This window comes from Corapipo altera, unplaced genomic scaffold (genome assembly GCF_003945725.1).
Source record: "Corapipo altera isolate COAL_440 unplaced genomic scaffold, ASM394572v1 22b, whole genome shotgun sequence".
In the NCBI taxonomy this organism is placed as follows: Eukaryota; Metazoa; Chordata; class Aves; order Passeriformes; family Pipridae; genus Corapipo; species Corapipo altera.
The window spans coordinates 20166150-20182234 of record NW_020884876.1 but is presented as its reverse complement, the minus strand read 5'-3'; the positions used below and the strand labels follow the sequence as shown (position 1 = coordinate 20182234).

The 16085-nt window shown below is 60.8% G+C and overlaps 2 protein-coding genes across 2 annotated transcripts; one reads left to right on the top strand and one right to left on the bottom strand.

Annotated features, from left to right (window-relative positions):
* Positions 1-221: 221 nt before the first annotated feature.
* LOC113943661 (prolow-density lipoprotein receptor-related protein 1-like) lies at positions 222-13157 on the top strand. The gene is made up of 31 exons (XM_027635769.1): positions 222-395; positions 821-905; positions 991-1218; positions 1447-1560; positions 1661-1780; positions 2088-2213; positions 2314-2520; positions 2684-2852; positions 2981-3149; positions 3391-3616; positions 4286-4501; positions 4724-5032; positions 5280-5492; positions 5668-6240; positions 6640-6855; positions 7066-7304; positions 7410-7539; positions 7879-8057; positions 8172-8358; positions 8714-8932; positions 9162-9345; positions 9466-9667; positions 9738-9902; positions 10200-10400; positions 10494-11037; positions 11166-11294; positions 11481-11588; positions 11677-11913; positions 12042-12465; positions 12686-12824; positions 13084-13157. Exons 1-31 carry the CDS (start codon positions 222-224, stop codon positions 13138-13140), a joined length of 6489 nt encoding a protein of 2162 aa, XP_027491570.1. The 3' UTR covers positions 13141-13157.
* Positions 13158-13634: 477 nt separating this feature from the next.
* On the bottom strand, positions 13635-15138 carry CLDN23 (claudin 23). The gene has a single exon (XM_027635969.1). The coding sequence runs from the start codon at positions 14958-14960 to the stop codon at positions 14259-14261; it is 702 nt and encodes a 233-aa protein (XP_027491770.1). The 5' UTR covers positions 14961-15138; the 3' UTR covers positions 13635-14258.
* Between the last annotated feature and the right edge of the window lie 947 nt (positions 15139-16085).

The window sequence follows — 16085 nt, the reverse complement described above, 5'->3', positions numbered from 1 at the left end:
CTGCTCCGTGTGGCATCCTTCCCATCCTGACAGCATGGGGGTCCCTGCGCCCCGAGGAGCCCTGTACCTCTGCCTTCCTTGAGCGGGGATGAGAGGCTGTAGTTCTCCCTCCAGCCCCTCAGGAGTTCCTGGGGTACCCCTGGCTGGGACCGGTCCCTTTCCCCTCACGGGGCTGTGCTGGGACACACATGCGGGGTGCTATAGGGCGGGTGTGCAGGGGGATGCCTGGTGCTGCTACCCGCGCCGATCCCGGATTGGGCTCTCTCTTTCCGCAGCGGCCGCTGGCCCCACGTGCGCTGCCTCACGCCAGGCCACCTGTGCCGCCGGCTGCATCCCCGTTCCCTGGCTCTGCGATGGTGAACAGCAGTGTCCTGACGGGACGGACGAACAGTGTGGTGAGTGAGGGAACACTGAAACCTGTCCGCTGTCGTGGGGCGGACCTGAGGGCTGCACTGCATGGGCATCGAGGGGCACTGGTGCTCTGGGGAGTGGTGGGGCAGGGCAGGCCAGAGGCACTTTGCTCTTTGCTGGTTCTGCCTGTGTGGCATCCTGCAGGGACATGTGTGCTCCTTGTGAATGTCTGTGGCACGGGAACATGTCCTGGATGCTATGCTGAGCAAGGCAGACCCCACCTGCCAGAGAGCCCCATCGGGGGCTGCTGTGGGCCAGCCCCTTCGGCAGAGCTGCTCAGGCATTGCCAGCACCTGTCCCATGCCAGGATGGAGGGGATCCTTATGGTTCTTGCCACAGCAATAGGTCCCAGTGACTGTGTGATGTTCCTGCAGAGGTTGCCTGTGGTGGGGACCCCCATGTTTGGCAGTGTGACGATGGCCGGTGTGTTTCTAGCAGCTGGCGTTGCGATGGTGTTGCTGACTGCCTGGATGGCTCTGATGAGCAGGACTGTGGTACGTAGTCTCTGCTGGGGGCGCCGAGTGGGGGGGGTTAGGGGCACAGGGCAGGGTGGTGAGTGCTGCGCTGTTCCCTCCTCAGTGTGCGGGACAAAGAAGGTGCAGTGTCCTGGCACCCACCACTGTATCCCACACTGGGAGCTGTGCGATCAGCACCAGGACTGCGAGGATGGCTGGGACGAGGAAGGGTGTCCCCAGCAGCCCTGCCTGCCTGGGCAGTGGCAGTGCAGGAACAGGGTGTGCATCATGGCTGAGTGGAAGTGCAATGGGATTGATGACTGTGGCGATTCCTCGGATGAAGATGTCTGCGGTAAGCAAGCACACTAGATGCTCCTCAGTGGGGCAAGACCTGTGCAGGCCATGTGTGAAGTAGGCAGTACTTTGCTTTCCCGGGCCTCAGCTCACCTTGGGATGGTGGCAAGCTTCCTGGGAACTGTTGATATTTTGAGGGACCTCCCCATGAGTCTGGGACCCAGGGTTTCCCCTTTGTCCACCTGGTACTGGTCTGCCCTGATGACATGAGCTGTGTATGCCATAGCCACCTGTCCACCTGGCATGGTGCGGTGCGATGAGGGGAAGTGTATCCTGGAGTCCCTGATGTGCAATGAAGAGGCTGACTGCCTGGACGGTACTGATGAGCCCATCACGTGTGGTGAGTTGGGTATGGCTGCTGGCCGCTGCCCATGAGGCTGGGGCCGAGGGGAGCCACAGAGTTGTCCTGCCTCATGTCACCCCTTGCTGTGTCCCCGCAGATCAGAGCTGCTTTGTACGCAACGGGGGCTGTGCAGAGACATGTGCTGACACACACTGGGGAGTGCAGTGCTCCTGCGGGGCTGGCTGGGTGCTGCAGGCAGATGGGCAGAGCTGTGCTGGTAAGGAAAGATAAGGGTGCATGCGCTTCAGGCACATGTGGCCTCAGCCACTGAGAGCAGGGTCTCCATGGAGCACTCCCATGGAGTGCTTCTGTGGGAACGCCTGCCTCTGCCCTGTTCCTGCCCATGTGTCATGTCTGGCCCCACAAAGGCCATATCTAGATAATGTCCCAGCAGCATGTGGTGCATTTTGGGGTAAGGCCCGTGTTCTGGTATGAGGGAGCCTGCCTGTGGTCCCTGGGGAGCAGTGACAACACTGTCTGGGGCAGCTCCTGTGGCAGGCTCCTGACTGCACCTATCCCTGCAGATGTGGATGAATGCTCCCTGGAGTACAGCCCCTGCAGCCAGCTGTGCAGCAACACCCCAGGCACTTACAGCTGTGCCTGCCTCCGGGGCTATACCCTGCAGCACGGCACCGCCTGTGAAGTGACAGGTAGGGTGAGCTGGGGAGCCCGGGCTGGCTGAGGGGCTGGGCAGTGCACCCAGCTAGCTACATCCCTGCTCACTGAGTGGCATTCCTCTCACCCTGGCAGACAATGCAACACAGATCCTGGTGGCCGTGGGGCAGGACCTGGCCCTTCTGGATGTACGGACCCAAGCCTACCGGCCTCAGCTCTCCACTAAGACCGAACCCCGCGCCCTGGTGTATGACCAGCTCCGAGAAACCTACTACTGGCTGACAGAGGATGGCGAGCTCCGCGTTCACTCCCTGGGGAAAGGCACACAGCCCCTTTATGCAGGTGGGGAGGAGCGAGGCTGGGTGCTGTAGTGGGGCTGAGATGGGTGCTGAGAGCTGGCCTGCCACCTCAGTCCTGCCTTTCCTATACAGAGTAAGGGGCAACTTGGGTTTGCCTTGCAGCCTGGAGCAGGCTGGTATGCCTTAAAACTACTCTGTCTCTGCAGATGCCAGAGAGGTGAACAGCATCTCACTCGACTGGTTCACAGGGCAGCTGTACTGGGCCAGCAGCCATCCTCCAGCTATCTGTGCAGGGCTGGGTGATGGCCGGGGTTATGTGACAGTGCTGGGGAAAGACATTGCACCAGAGCAGCTGACAGTGCATCCGGCTGCAAGGTGAGGGGTGAATGAGCCAGGGGTGGCCCTGGGATCGTGATGCTGGTGCTGACTGTGTCCTGCCTGTTGTGGGGCTGTGGCAGCACTGGTATTATGCTGTGAAGTGGTTCCTTGGTGCCTGCCCCTAGGTCACTGTACTGGGTCAACCGTGGGCAGCGAGGCCGGACAGTCATTGCTGCGGCTGGCATGGATGGCTCAAACCGGCGGGAGCTCACAGTGGTGCCCATGGAGGAGCCTGTGGGGCTAAGCTTGGACCATGTGGCTGGGAGACTGTACTGGATTAGCGAGTACAAGGAGGTAGGGACAAGGGACAGCAGGGCTCTCCTCCCACAGGGAGATGATGAGATGGGAGTTGGGAGGGTGGCCCTGGTTCCTCTCTGTCTACATCCAAGGCACAGGAGAGAGCAGGGAGCAGTGCCCAGGTCTGGCCTACATCCCTGGACTGGGAGGTGACGGCATCACCATGAGGCCTGTGGCTGTGGGACATTGCCAGGGCATGGGGATGCCACACAGTCATCATACCTTGCTTTGTCCCCAGTCCATCGAGACGCTACGGGTGGATGGCAGTGGGCGCCACTCCTTTCATGCTGTTCTGCGGAGCCACACGGAGCCTCTGGGCCTGGCTGTGTTTGAGAGCCGGTTCTTCTGGACCGATGGCACAGAGCTGGTGTCAGCCACCTGGGCCTCTCCCCAGGAGCACGCAGTGTTGCTCCGCGCCCCTGTCTCAGCTTTCACTGTGGTGCACGCACTGCAGCAGCCTCCCCGTAAGTACCCTGTGGGTGCTGCACCACTGCAGGGCTGGCAGCACCCCCACTGCATTCCTGGATGCTGGGGGAGGCTGTGCTAGGTCCTGGAGCTCACTGGGTCCTGCCCAATGGTTTACCTGGTCTTGTGATGAGGGGTTGTGTGGTTGAGACAGAGGGGACATATGAGTCCATAGGAAAGCTGCCAAGTCCCATGGCTTCGGGTAGAGCTGCACCCTCCTAACTCATGTGATGTTGCTACCATATCTGCCAGCCCATATCCAGCCCCAGGACAGTCTGTGATTTTGGGGATTGGGAGAGACATTAGAGGGTCACGGTTGCCTGAGCTTCTAATGTCCCCTTGCTCCCAGGGGACACTGCTGCATGTGCTCCGGGCCTGTGCAGTCATCTTTGCCTCCTGTCACCTGTGCACCCTCGGGGCTACAAGTGTGCCTGTCCAGAGGGCCTCTTCCTCTTGCCCTCAGGAAAGTGCACAGGTGAGCAGGGTCTATGAGGTGGGTTGGCTCTCTGGGGCAGTATATATCCCTGTGGGAGCTGGGGGAGGGCTGTGGCTTTGGTGGGGTAGGCCCAGCATACACCACTGCTGTTACATTTCTGCCTTGGTTCATGCTGGTGGCCCTGTCCAGTACTGCTGGGGCTATGCTCACACATTGCCCTTGTACCCTGCAGAGCTGTCCATCATGTATGCATCAGGAAAGGCCATCTCCCTGGTGCATGTGGGTCCTGGAGCACACAGCAAATGGGTACAGGAGTGGCAAGAGCCCTTCCACCTGCAAGATGTGGACTGGCAGAGGTCAGTGCTCTATGGAACAGATGACCGTGGGACGCTGCTGAGTGTTGTGGGGCACCCTGGCAGGAGAGAGGCCATTGCAACTGGGCAGCCAGGTGAGACCCTATGGGGTGATGGAGGGCATACTCCCCTTCCTGATGCTCCCTGAGGCCTGAGTATGTCCTGGGTGCAGAGCACAGTAGTCTGATGGTGCCCACAGTGGGTCTGTGCCAAGGCAGTAGGCAGCTGTGCCCTGGGTTTAGGGGCTGGGGGACCCAGGCAGAGAAGCAGGGTGATGGGACAGCCCTGTAACTGCCTGCCTGCCTGCTCTTGCCAAGTCTGCTCTGCCCGTGTGGACATCCGCTCGGGGGACCTGTACTGGCTCGCATGTAACCGGAGGGACATCGGGGTGATCCGGACATCTGACATGTTCCCGCGCATCCTGCACCGTGCTCGCAGCAGTATCCAGCACCTCTTCTTGGACTGGCAGCGGGGTGCTCTGTACTGGCTAGCCCGTGGGCAGCCCCTGCAGCAGCTGAGCCTGGCTGGGGGTGCTCCGTGGGATGCCTGGAACGAGACATGGCCTGGAGACCTGCCTGCAGCCATGGATAGCAGAGCCTTCAGCGTGCTCTGGAGCTCCACCCTGGGTGAGCCCTGGTGGTATCTGGAGCAGAGAGCAGAGGTGGTGGATGTAGGCAGGAGTGATCAGCCATGCCCTACATGCAGCAGGTCCCTGCCTGGGCAGTAGGATGCTCATGGGGCAGACTCTTTCCCATGGCTGAGCCCCTGGCCTCAGCCATGAGGTCCCTGCGATAGCTGTGGGTTATGGGGGCACAGGGTGGGCCACGAGGGATGCCTGTGGGCCCCGGGTCCTACCATCCCTCTGCCTCACAGGCCTGCAGGCGCTGAGTCTGACCAAGCGGCAAGCAGTCACCCTGGCACCCAGCTGGCCCCACGGCCTTGTGGCAGCCTTTGAGCCATATCTGGTGTCGGCAAATGGGACAGCTCTGCTACTGTGGGACCGGAGGACACTGACCCTTGTGCTGTCCATGCCAGCAGCAGGCGTGCAGGGTGTAGTGGCCTTCGTGGCCTTGGACCTGCAGGCTGGTAAGGGCAGCCATGGCTCTGTGCCTGGCACAGGGGCTGTGTCTGGTGGGGCTGGGTGGCCCATGCTGCTCTGAAGTGGGGCAGGGTGCCTGGCTTCTGGTGCCCATGTGGGGTGCTCTGGAAAGTGCCCAGGGTGTGGGGATGGCACAGCCCCAAATCCCAAATCCTCTGCCAGTGCCACCAAGCAAGGGGTCTGCCCTGCCACTCCCTCCACCTGTGACTACCACTATGAGGACAATCACAAGCACCACTACTGCTCGTCCCACCACGTCCACCACAAGATCTACACCAAGCAAGACCACCACTGTGCTCACCACTATTCCTGCACCAACCAGCAAGGCCACCACCAGCAGCCGGTCCACACCAACCACCACCAGCCAGTCCACATCAACAAAAACCACCCCTCTGCCAACCACTGCCACACCAACCAAGACCACCACCGTGCACCCAACAACCACCAGCACCACCACCACCACTCCAGCTTTGCCAACTAAGGTCATCGTCCCACGGCCAACTACTACCACCCAGCACTCAACCAGTCCTGCACGGGTAGTGCCACCTACCCCACCACTCCCATCCAGCCCTGCTCACCCCCTGACCCCAGTCCTTCATCTGTCCTGTCCTCGCACACACGTGTCCTGCCGTGATGGCACTGAGTGTGTGGCTCAGGAGTACCTGTGTGATGGGGAGAAAGACTGTGCAGATGGCTCTGATGAGGATGGGTGTGCCCAGCTCTGCAACACCCCAGGTAGGAGCCATTCTTCAGTCGACTCTCTGTACAGTTGGGTCACCCTGTACCAGGGCTTCTGGCTGCTTGCTGATGGGGTTGGTGAGATGGGGCCCTGGAAAAATCTGAGTGTGTCCTGGGCTCTGATGGTCATCATGTGGCATACTGTTGCCTTCTGAGCTTGGCACTGGACTGGAGATGCTGTCAGAAGGCAATGGGGCTGGTCCCACTGCTCACAGTGACCTAGATGTGGCTGAGCTGAGACTGCCTCAGTCACCCTGCTCAGGACCTAGGCTGCTGGAGATGCACTGGCTAGGAGGGGCCACTGTAGCGTATGGCTTTTCTGGGCCGCTGGGGGACTAAGTGTCTGGGCACCCCAGCTGCCTTCTGCAGGCAGTGCAAGGCCCCTTGTTTCCCCAGGGGCCTTCCACTGCGCGAGCGGAGCCATGTGCGTCGGGGCGGGAGAGCGCTGTGATGGGGTGCCCCAGTGCCCCGATGCCTCAGATGAGACAGGCTGCTGGACCCCCACGCAGGAGTGTGCCCTGCGCTGTGACGCTGCCACCCGCTGCATCCCCAAGAGCTGGCTGTGTGATGGCCATGCTGACTGCCTGGACCACACTGACGAGCAGGGCTGTGGTGAGACCCTGGGGCTGGACAGGACAGGGGTTTCTGAGGTTACCTGCCCCACTGGTGAATGCACCGGTTTTCCTGTGGGTCCAGGAGCAGGCACTGCCTGGGGCAACCTGCTGAGCAGCTGCAGAGGCCGTACCCTGCTCAGTGCCATGTCTCCGTTGGTGGGATGGGAATGAGGACAGTGCACCTGCTCAGCCCTGGCCTTGCCCACAGCGCCGAAGGAGTGTGGCCCAGCTGAGTTCCCCTGCCGGAATGGGCAGTGCGTGGCCCTGGCCCTGCACTGCGATGGTGACCACGACTGCCAGGACCACTCAGACGAGGAGGGCTGTGCTGTGCCCCGGCCACTGCTCTGCCGTGCGGGTGAGGTGACGTGTTCCCACAGTGGGGAGTGTGTGCCGGAGGCCTGGCGCTGCGATGGCGCTGCTGACTGTGGGGATGGCACAGACGAGCAGGTGAGTGGGGTAGCAGGGAGCAGGTGAGTGGGGTAGCAGGGACAGCGCTTGTCCCTGCTCGTGCCCGGGCGAGCTGGTAACCCTCTTTACCCTCTGCCTTCGCAGGACTGTCCTTGGGAGGAAGCGCTGTGTGGGGACCAGCAGTGGGGCTGCTCCCATGGCCATGAGTGCATCCCTGATGTCTGGCGCTGCGATGGAGAGACTGACTGCACAGATGGCAGTGACGAAGCTGGCTGTGAGCTACACCCTGATTTTACCCCCTCTGTGTATCACCCGGGGTAGCTGGTGGGTGCCCAGCACAGAGGAAGATGGGTATGTGTCTGTGCTGAGGTAAAAGGCCCTACATGCTGATTGCCTATTCCCAGCATCTCTGGTGGCTCCAGGCCCCAGCTGTTGTCCATGTATGGCTGGTGGCCTTTGGATTAATATAGCCTGAAGCCAGGCTACTGGCACAGCTCTGGATGTAGCTGCAATAAGCTCTGGGCAGGCTCTAGGAGCCATTAAATCTGCCCCAGGTGAGCAAAAGGAGCTGGTGGACGAGGCTTAGGGCAGCCTTCTCCACATGTCCCTGCAGGCCAGCCTGCTCCCTGCCAGAGTCATGAGTACCCCTGTGGGCTGGGGGCCTGCCTGAATGCATCCTTGGTGTGTGACGGCCGGCAGGACTGCGCGGATGGCTCAGACGAGGGGGGAAACTGCTCTGTGCCCTGCAAACAGTCCTGCGCTCATCTCTGCTACCCCTCGCCCCAGGGCCCTGTGAGTGCCACTAGCCCTTTGCCAGGGGCTTGCCCTGCCATGATGCCCTGGTCCAGCTGCAGGAGGGAGCCTCATGTCCCCAGGGTGGGAAGCTGATGGTCCTTTTCCCCACAGCGGTGCTGGTGTGGCCCAGGCTATCGGCTTGCCAAGGATAGTCTGTTCTGCATGGACATAGACGAGTGCACCGAGTGGGGTGAGGGAGCCTGCAGCCAAACATGCCTCAATGCCCCAGGGTCCTACAGCTGTGGCTGTCTCCCTGGCTACCTGCTGGAGCCCGATGGCCATGTCTGCAAACTCACTGGTAAGTCAGGGGATGGCCAAGCACTGCTGAGGATCCCTGGCCCCCTAGAGTACACCAGGAGCTGGTGGGTACCTGTTCCCCTGTGCCTGCTGCCCCAGGGAGGCTTGTGGTCCCATGAATGGCCCTGTCTCCTCTGCCACATTGCCTGCCAGGCCCCACTCAGCTGTGAGCTGATGATTGCCAGCCTACAGCTGGTCAGAAAATCCATCTGCACTATCTGAGAACATCTTATCTGGTAGGGCTGAGTCCCAGCAGGCTTCAGTGCCTGCAAGTGCTTTATTCCCTGCCTGCATGTGTTGAGCCATGCAGGGCCACCAGTGCTGAGCAGGGTCCGGGGCGCTCTGTGTTGCCCCAGGACCAGAGCCCGTGTTGCTGGTGGCTGTGCAGTCAGAGGTGTTGTCCTATGGCCTGCGGAGTGGGCGTAAGGAGGTGCTGCTGGCCACTGACAAGGATCGCGTCGTCTTCTCACTCGACTATGACTTGGTGGAGAGGAAAGTCTTCTGGATGGACCTGGCCACAGAGAGCATCCGCTGGCAGGACCTCAACTCGGGCAAGAAAGGCACACTGGTGAAAGGTAGGCTGTGACAGCATGGGGGGTAGCAGAGCTGGCCTCTGTCACTGGGCAATCTCCAGGTTGCAGTGGCGTACCAGGCTGTGTCACCTTGTGTGGAGAGGTGCTAGTTGGGAGCAAGGCTGGGAGGAGCCAGAGAGGCTGGGATGGAGAGGATGTGGGCTGGGGAGCATCGTGCCAGAGGGCCATGCAGCTGTCACCCCAGAGGTGCTGACTCTTGGATGTGTTGCAGGTGTGAGATCAGACTGTATAGCAGTGGACTGGCTTGGGAGGAACCTGTACTGGACAGATGGTGCAGCAGGACAGGTGCTGGCCACTCGCTTGGGCGCTGCCTGGCAAGGGATACCAGAGTACACTGTGGTGATGGATGGAGACCTGGACCAGCCCCATTCTCTGGTGCTCCAACCTCTGGCAGGGTAAGTCTGCCACAAGGGGACATGGGGACCTCCTTACCATCCCTCCCCTGCCCCATTTTCCTCCATGTACTGGGACGATGCTGTGTGTGGTCCATGGGCCGGCACCTCTCTTCTCATTAGGCTGCTGTACTGGTCAGAGGTGGGGAGCCACCCACGGCTGATGGAGTCCACGATGGACGGGAGTCGGCGGCACGTGCTGCTGGCCAAGGGGCTGGGCTGGCCCACAGCACTAGCCCTCGACCTCCCTACCCAGAGGATCTTCTGGCTGGATGAGAAGCTGGGCAGTGTCAGTTCTGCAAGTCTGGATGGCACCAGTGTGAAGGTTTGTGGTGGGGCATTGCTGACGGGGCCCTGATGGGGACTGGGGTGGGCACTTACAGCCTCTCTGACAGGTCCTGAAGCTGAGCTGGGTCCGGAGCCCCTTCGCGGCGGCCGTGTGTGAGGGCCAGATCTACTGGTCAGAGAGGAAGACATGGTCCGTGCAGCAGGTGGACAAGGCCAGTGGCAAGAACAGAACCACGCTGCTCAAGCAGCACGGGCAGCCTCATGGCCTCAAGGTACTTACTTGGGGAGCCCCAAACCCTGCTGTGCTAGCTCTGCTGGGTCTCTCAACCTGCATGGTCCTGTCATCCTCTAAGTGTGGAGGCACTGGGAGCTGTACCCCCATCCCGGTGGTCCTTGGGCAGCAGCCCCTGTAGCCAAGTATCTCTGGTCCTCTTGGAACATCTCTGCCTCACCATCCTGCCCAGAGCTGGGCCATGTGTGGGCCTTGGGAGCAGGGCACGGTGTCAGTCGTGCTCAGCTCTGCTGGTGGGTGCTGATAGGGCTGTGAGCTGAGCTTGCCCTTCTCACAGGTGATGCACCCAGCCCTGCGCCCCACAGCCCCTAACCCCTGTGAGACACGTGGCTGCTCCCACCTGTGCCTGCTGAGTGCCAGGCACACTGGGCAGTGCCGGTGCCCTGCCAGGCTGGTGCTGGCTGCCGATGAGACCACCTGCCTGCCCCTCCGTGATTCAGCCTTTGCTCTCCTGGTGTCACCAGCAGCTGTGGCACAGGTACCATCCTCCAGAGCCAGCCCTAGGGGCTGCTGTCTTTAGCTGCTGTCAGAGGAGAAAGGTCCCCATCTTAGTGCTGCCTCCTTCCTCCAGGTCTACCTGAAGGACCTGCCTGCAACATCTGGATCCCAAGAGCTTCCCCTGCACCAGGCCCTGCCCTTGGCCAAGGTGGGCCACCTGACAGCCATTGACTACGCAGTGAAAGACAAGAGTTTGTACTTTGCAGAGGTGGGAGGCAACTCCATCGGACTGCTGCGCCTGAAGGACTGGAGACGGCTGTCCTGGAAGAAGGCAGTAGCTGTGGAGGGCACAGTGACATCCCTGGCCTTGGACTGGCTGAGTGGGAACCTGTACTGGATCAGGGGGCAGCTGCCCAGCATCCATGTGGCAGCTCCTGGGGGGCGGTGGGCCCTGACACTACTCAGTGAGGGGCTGCAGGGTGCTGCCTGGCTGGCACTGTGCCCTCGTGCCTCCACCATGTGCTTTGTCACAGCAGCTGGCAGCCATGCGCCCGGTGCCACAGTGGAGTGTGCAGCCATGGATGGCACTGGCCGCAGAGTGGTCTGGAGGAGAGCCCGGGCTCCCACTGGCCTCACCTTTGGGGCTGCTGGCACCAGGCTGTACTGGGCAGACCACGGTGAGTGTGGGCTGTGCTGGGGCACTGCTGGGGGTAGCAGTGGTGCAGGCACTCAGCCCTCCCCAAGGCAAAGCCCCACACAGCCCTCCATGTCTCCACACTGATGTTGCTCCATCTGTGTCCTGCAGAGAGAGGTACCATCAGCAGCATCGAGCTGGATGGATCCCACTTTCGGGTGGTGCGGGAAGGGCTGCATGGTCTCTCACTGTTTGCCATAGGAGAAGGCTTTCTGCTCTGGAGCACGACCTCAACCAATGGTGGGTCTGTTTGCTGTACTTTGTCCAGCTCCTCCTACAGCACTGGGACACAGGGGTTTCTGCCAGTCCCTGTGGGGTGCAGGCTGCCCCTCTGTGGGGTGAAGGAGAGGTTAGGGGACCCCCACCTCATATCCTGGGCACTCTTATGGGAGGAAGTGGAGCAGTGATGACCCCATGTGTATCCAGGATCCAGCAAGATCTGGCACAGCCGGCTGGAGCGGGCCGAGAGGTGGTGGTTCACAATGGAGAAGGATTTGGTAGCCATGAGGATTTACAGCCAGTTCTCACAGGAAGGTGGGTGTGCAACTGTCCCAGCCCCGGGGCATCTGTGGGGTTGAGCCATGCTCAGTGGTGTCCATGCTAACTCGTGCTGTTTTGGCAGGCACCAATGCCTGTGCAAAGAGCAACGGGGGCTGTGCCCAGCTCTGCCTGCCCAACCCTGCCGGGCGGCAGTGCCGCTGCTCTCACGGTTACCACCTCGTGCGTGGAGCAGCATGTGCACCAGCATTGTCCTGCCCTGCCACGCTCCAGCCCTGCCCTGACCTCCAGAGCTGCATCTCTGGAGAACAGGTCTGTGACGGGCGCTCTGACTGCGCTGACGGCTCCGATGAGTCTGACTGTGAGTGCCTGCCCACAGCCAGGGCGTGCAGCAGTCCTGGCAGGGCACGGGGTAGCCCGGCCAGTCTCCCCCAGCTTGGGAAGGAGGACTTGCCTGGGTCTCTTGCTGATCTATGCTCCTCCCGCCAGGCCCCTCCCAGCAGGTGGGGACGCAAGTCCCCGCAGTGTCACCATCAGGAATGTCCCACGTGGAAGAACAGAAACCAGCCTCACCCGCAACTGCACTGCAGCCTCGGCAGCCCAGCCCCAGCCCACCCGCAGCCCCTGGACCCCGGGAGCACGGAGAGCCCTTCCTGGTACCCCCCAGCACGGAGGAGGTGCTGAGGGCTGTACCGTGCAGCAGCGAGACGTGCAACCTGCGCGGGGACTGCGCCATCGAGGCCGGGCGAGTGACGTGCCACTGCGCCCTGGGCTATCGTGGCGACTACTGCGAGGAAGCAGAGGTGCAGCCCCTCGCAGGACCCATCGTCCTGGGCGTGGCCGTTCTCCTCTTGCTCGCTGCTGCTGCTGTGGGGGCCCTGGCCTACATGCGGAGGCGGGACAGGCGGAGGAGGTGAACTCTGGGGTTGGGCTGGGCCAGGTATAAATGGGGATAGAGAGGGACTGCGTCTCCTTGCCCGGGGACAGTGTGGTGTCCTGATGCACCCCTGGGTTATACAGAAAGCTCGATCACCCCAGCAGGCTATTACCAGGGCTTGTGGCAGGACCTCAGGATCTGCCCCACCTCTAGGAGATGGCCATGCCATTCTTAGTGTATGTTTTTTCCTCCCCAGGACCTCAAGCACTGCTTCCACCCGGGTGCTAACCTTGTACCACCGTGAAAGTGACCCCGAGGAAGAGGATGAGGAGGAGGAGGAAGAGCTTCCCCCCAAGAGTGATACATTTGTGAATGAAGCTTACGATGGGAAAGAGGTGAGTAGCAACGGGAGCAGGCCCTGGTAGGGTCACCCCTGCCACCCTGGGGTGCCCCAAGGCCCAGTGCTGGCATGGTGCCACTCCTGAGGCAAGCTCTCTCCTCCTGCTGGAGGAGAGGGGCAACACGTGGGGTGCCTGGTGTCTGAAAGGGCTGTCCAGCTCCAGTGTGGCTGGAACCCCTGTGATAAAGTGTGGGGTGGGCTCAGAGAAGCTGGCTCAGACTCACCCCTCACGCACCCATCTGTGATCTCTGCAGGAGCTGCCAGCTCTGCCAAGGAAGGGACCATCTCACCCCAACACTGTATTTTCATAAAGGAACGTTGTGCAGCATCTCTTGTGCCGCTGTGGTTTGTGTGTGGGCTGGGGAGGTTTGCTCTTTCCCGATGTCTAAGCTCTAGGGAACATAAGAATCCAGAGGATAAAGGTTTGGGAGGTTTATCAGGAAGTCTCCAATCCCAACACACTCTGAGCCACCTGAATCTGATCCCCTGTTGCAGGATGCATCCTGTACTATCCTATAACCACACTAAGAGCATCATGAGCCACTGTCCCTCTGCAGCAAGGCTTAGCTTGCTGACCATGGTGCTTTGGGCTTGCCTGGGGTGGAAATATGGCCAAATAGCTCTGCAAGGAAGCTGGCTTTGCTCTTATCATGTTATGCAAGATGTTGAGCAGGATTTTATAGTCCAGTTCTGACCTCCTGACTGTCCCTTACAAACCAGTGAGACCAGTTTTACCACATCATACCAGGCTAATGTTGAATATGCTATTTTGTACTCTGTGTTCCGTTGTTGGTTTTTTTTTCCCCCCCCTGAAGTGGCTGTGCTCAAGGAGGGAGAAACCTCTACCAGAGCTGATTTTGTCCATGGGGAAAAAGTCCTTTAGGAAGGTGCCATAAAACTTTTATAGACTTTTCCTCCCTGCTTTAGGCAAAGCACAGGGAGGCTGGGTTAGCCATGCCCACTGGCTCTCAGCCGAGCCTACCTGGCAGAAAGCCTGTAATCATCCCACAGTACAGACCCATTGCTTTGCATTTATTTTGCTGTTTGCACAGTCCTGAGTTGGGCAGAGACATGTGGGAGGTGCACCCCTCCCCTATTCTCAGTCCTGAAGGTTGCATGGTGCTAACCTATACCTTGCTTACATGGGAACAGTGAAGCTGCCTCTGACCAAGCTGTTGTGCAGGAGGATGAGTTAAAAGCTGCATGGAGGGACTAGAGCTATGTATAGCCCTCAATCCAGTGTGGATTTGGCACAGTTGTAGGACCTAGAGCACAGCAGACTTCTGAGGAAGCTGCAGAGATTCAAGCCAGGTCCTTGGTCTTGTTTTCAGGCTGCTTTGAGGTGCCCCAGAAGAAGGGCATGGCTTGTAGGTCAGGAGCCAGCACTGCTCTCAGTGCCAGGCAGGTGGCTGCTGTCCTGGTGCTGGGGCTACAAGTCCGAGTCACAAGGTGGATTGTTCCTCCAGTGCTGTCCATCTCGCTCATCCTTCAGCACGTCCCAGGGATTGCTGTAAGCCCCAATGGTGGAGCACAGCCCAGGCTCCAGCACAGGGCTGGGGGACAGTTTGGGGGCCCTGCGCTCCTTGCAGCACTGGTGGAAGCTGAGGGCAAGGGCCAGCCCCCCCAAGATCTCCAGACAGCTTCCTAAGTAGCTCAGCACCAAGCTGTAGCCTACAGCCAGTGTGCTGCCAGGCAGTGCAGGCAGTGCCCACAGCTCATGGGTGTACCAGGAGGTGGGCACGAGGCTCATCAGCCCCGAGAGAAGCAGCACCAGCCCTGCCACTCCAGCCAGCAGGTGCCGTGGCTCCTCTTGCCAGCAGCGAACCCCCAGGGCAGCCACCACCAAGCCCAGGAGTGTGATCACCAGCGAGGAGGGCATCAGCCCTTGGGCCACCCGCACGGGTACCTCCTCAAAGTAGCCCAGCTCATCAGCCTGCCCGCAGAGGCGGTCATGGGTGCTCTGCCGCTCCCTGCATATGTCCCAGATGCCCTGCTCCCAGACGAGGTCCATGGGCTGGTTAGGGACGAGGCTCACCTTCCTCCAGCTGGGTGCCAGGGTGCCCGTGAGCGTCAGCAGGAGCCCGCAGGGGCACAGCACCAGTCCCACGATCATCGCCGTCGGCGTCCTCATGCTGGGGAGGCGGGCGAGGCGGGCTCCTGCTTGCCCGAGGTCCGCGGGAGCTCCGGGGCTCACTGTGCAGGAGCTGTGCCACCGGTGCCGCAGGGCCGCTCGGGGCAGGCAAGAGGGGGATCCCGCGGCGGGAAGTGTTCCCGCAGCTCCGCACGGCGGGCACGGCCCGCGGAGCCGCCCCAGCCCTGCCCGGGCCGTGGGGAAGTGCCGGCAGGAGGCGGGGCCGGCAGGCGGGGCCCGGCCCGGGCAGGGCTGGTCGGCACCTGCCGGGGGGGCAGCGCCTTCCGAGGACACGGGAGTCCGCAGGGACCACCCCAGCTCCGGCCCCTGTGTCCCCCCGCAGGTGGCGGGGCGGGGACGCGGCGGGCGGTCGGCCGTCCCCGGGCTGATGGGGCGACACAGGACCCTATTACAAGTTCATTAATTAAATGAGAGCTTATTTTGCTATCAAATTAATTAATTAATGAAAATAATAATTACAATTAAATGCTAGCAGATCTCACAGTTGGCAGCTGGCCCAAGAGAAGTACCCATCTCCCTGTCTTTCAGGGACGGCTCCTGATCTTGACGCTGCTTCTCCCTTTCCAGGCTGCGCTCAGAGGTCACCCGCAGACCCAGCAGCCTGATTCTCGGCGGGAAAAGTCCCTGGGATGTTCACTGAGACAGGTATGGAAAGTCACCACATTTGAGAAACTCTGTGTGGGGATTTGAGCCCCAAAAAGCACTCGGGCCTTTCCAAGTTTCCCTGAATCTCTGCCAGTCACGCTAGGCCCAGAAGAGGGCAGCATCCTCTGTGGATCAATTTGGGATGAGCTGGAGGGCTGGCTGCGTCTATGCTCCACGGCATCTTTGCCCTGCTGGTTCCGTGGCCTTGGCCATCTGCAGGGCTGGGTGGGTCTCTGCTAGACCAGCTGCTCCTGGATCCCTTCCCCACTCCCCCGTCCAACAGCTATTTCCCGAGTGCCCTGAAGCCCTTCAGCTCTACGGGTGACAGATTTCGGGGATGTATTGTGGAGCTGCTTATCACTGGATCTCAGTCCAGCTGGAAGGCGGGGGGGGAAGGAAGGGGATCCCGGCCGCTGGTCTAGCAGAGACCCACCCAGCCCTGCAGATGGCCAAGGCCAC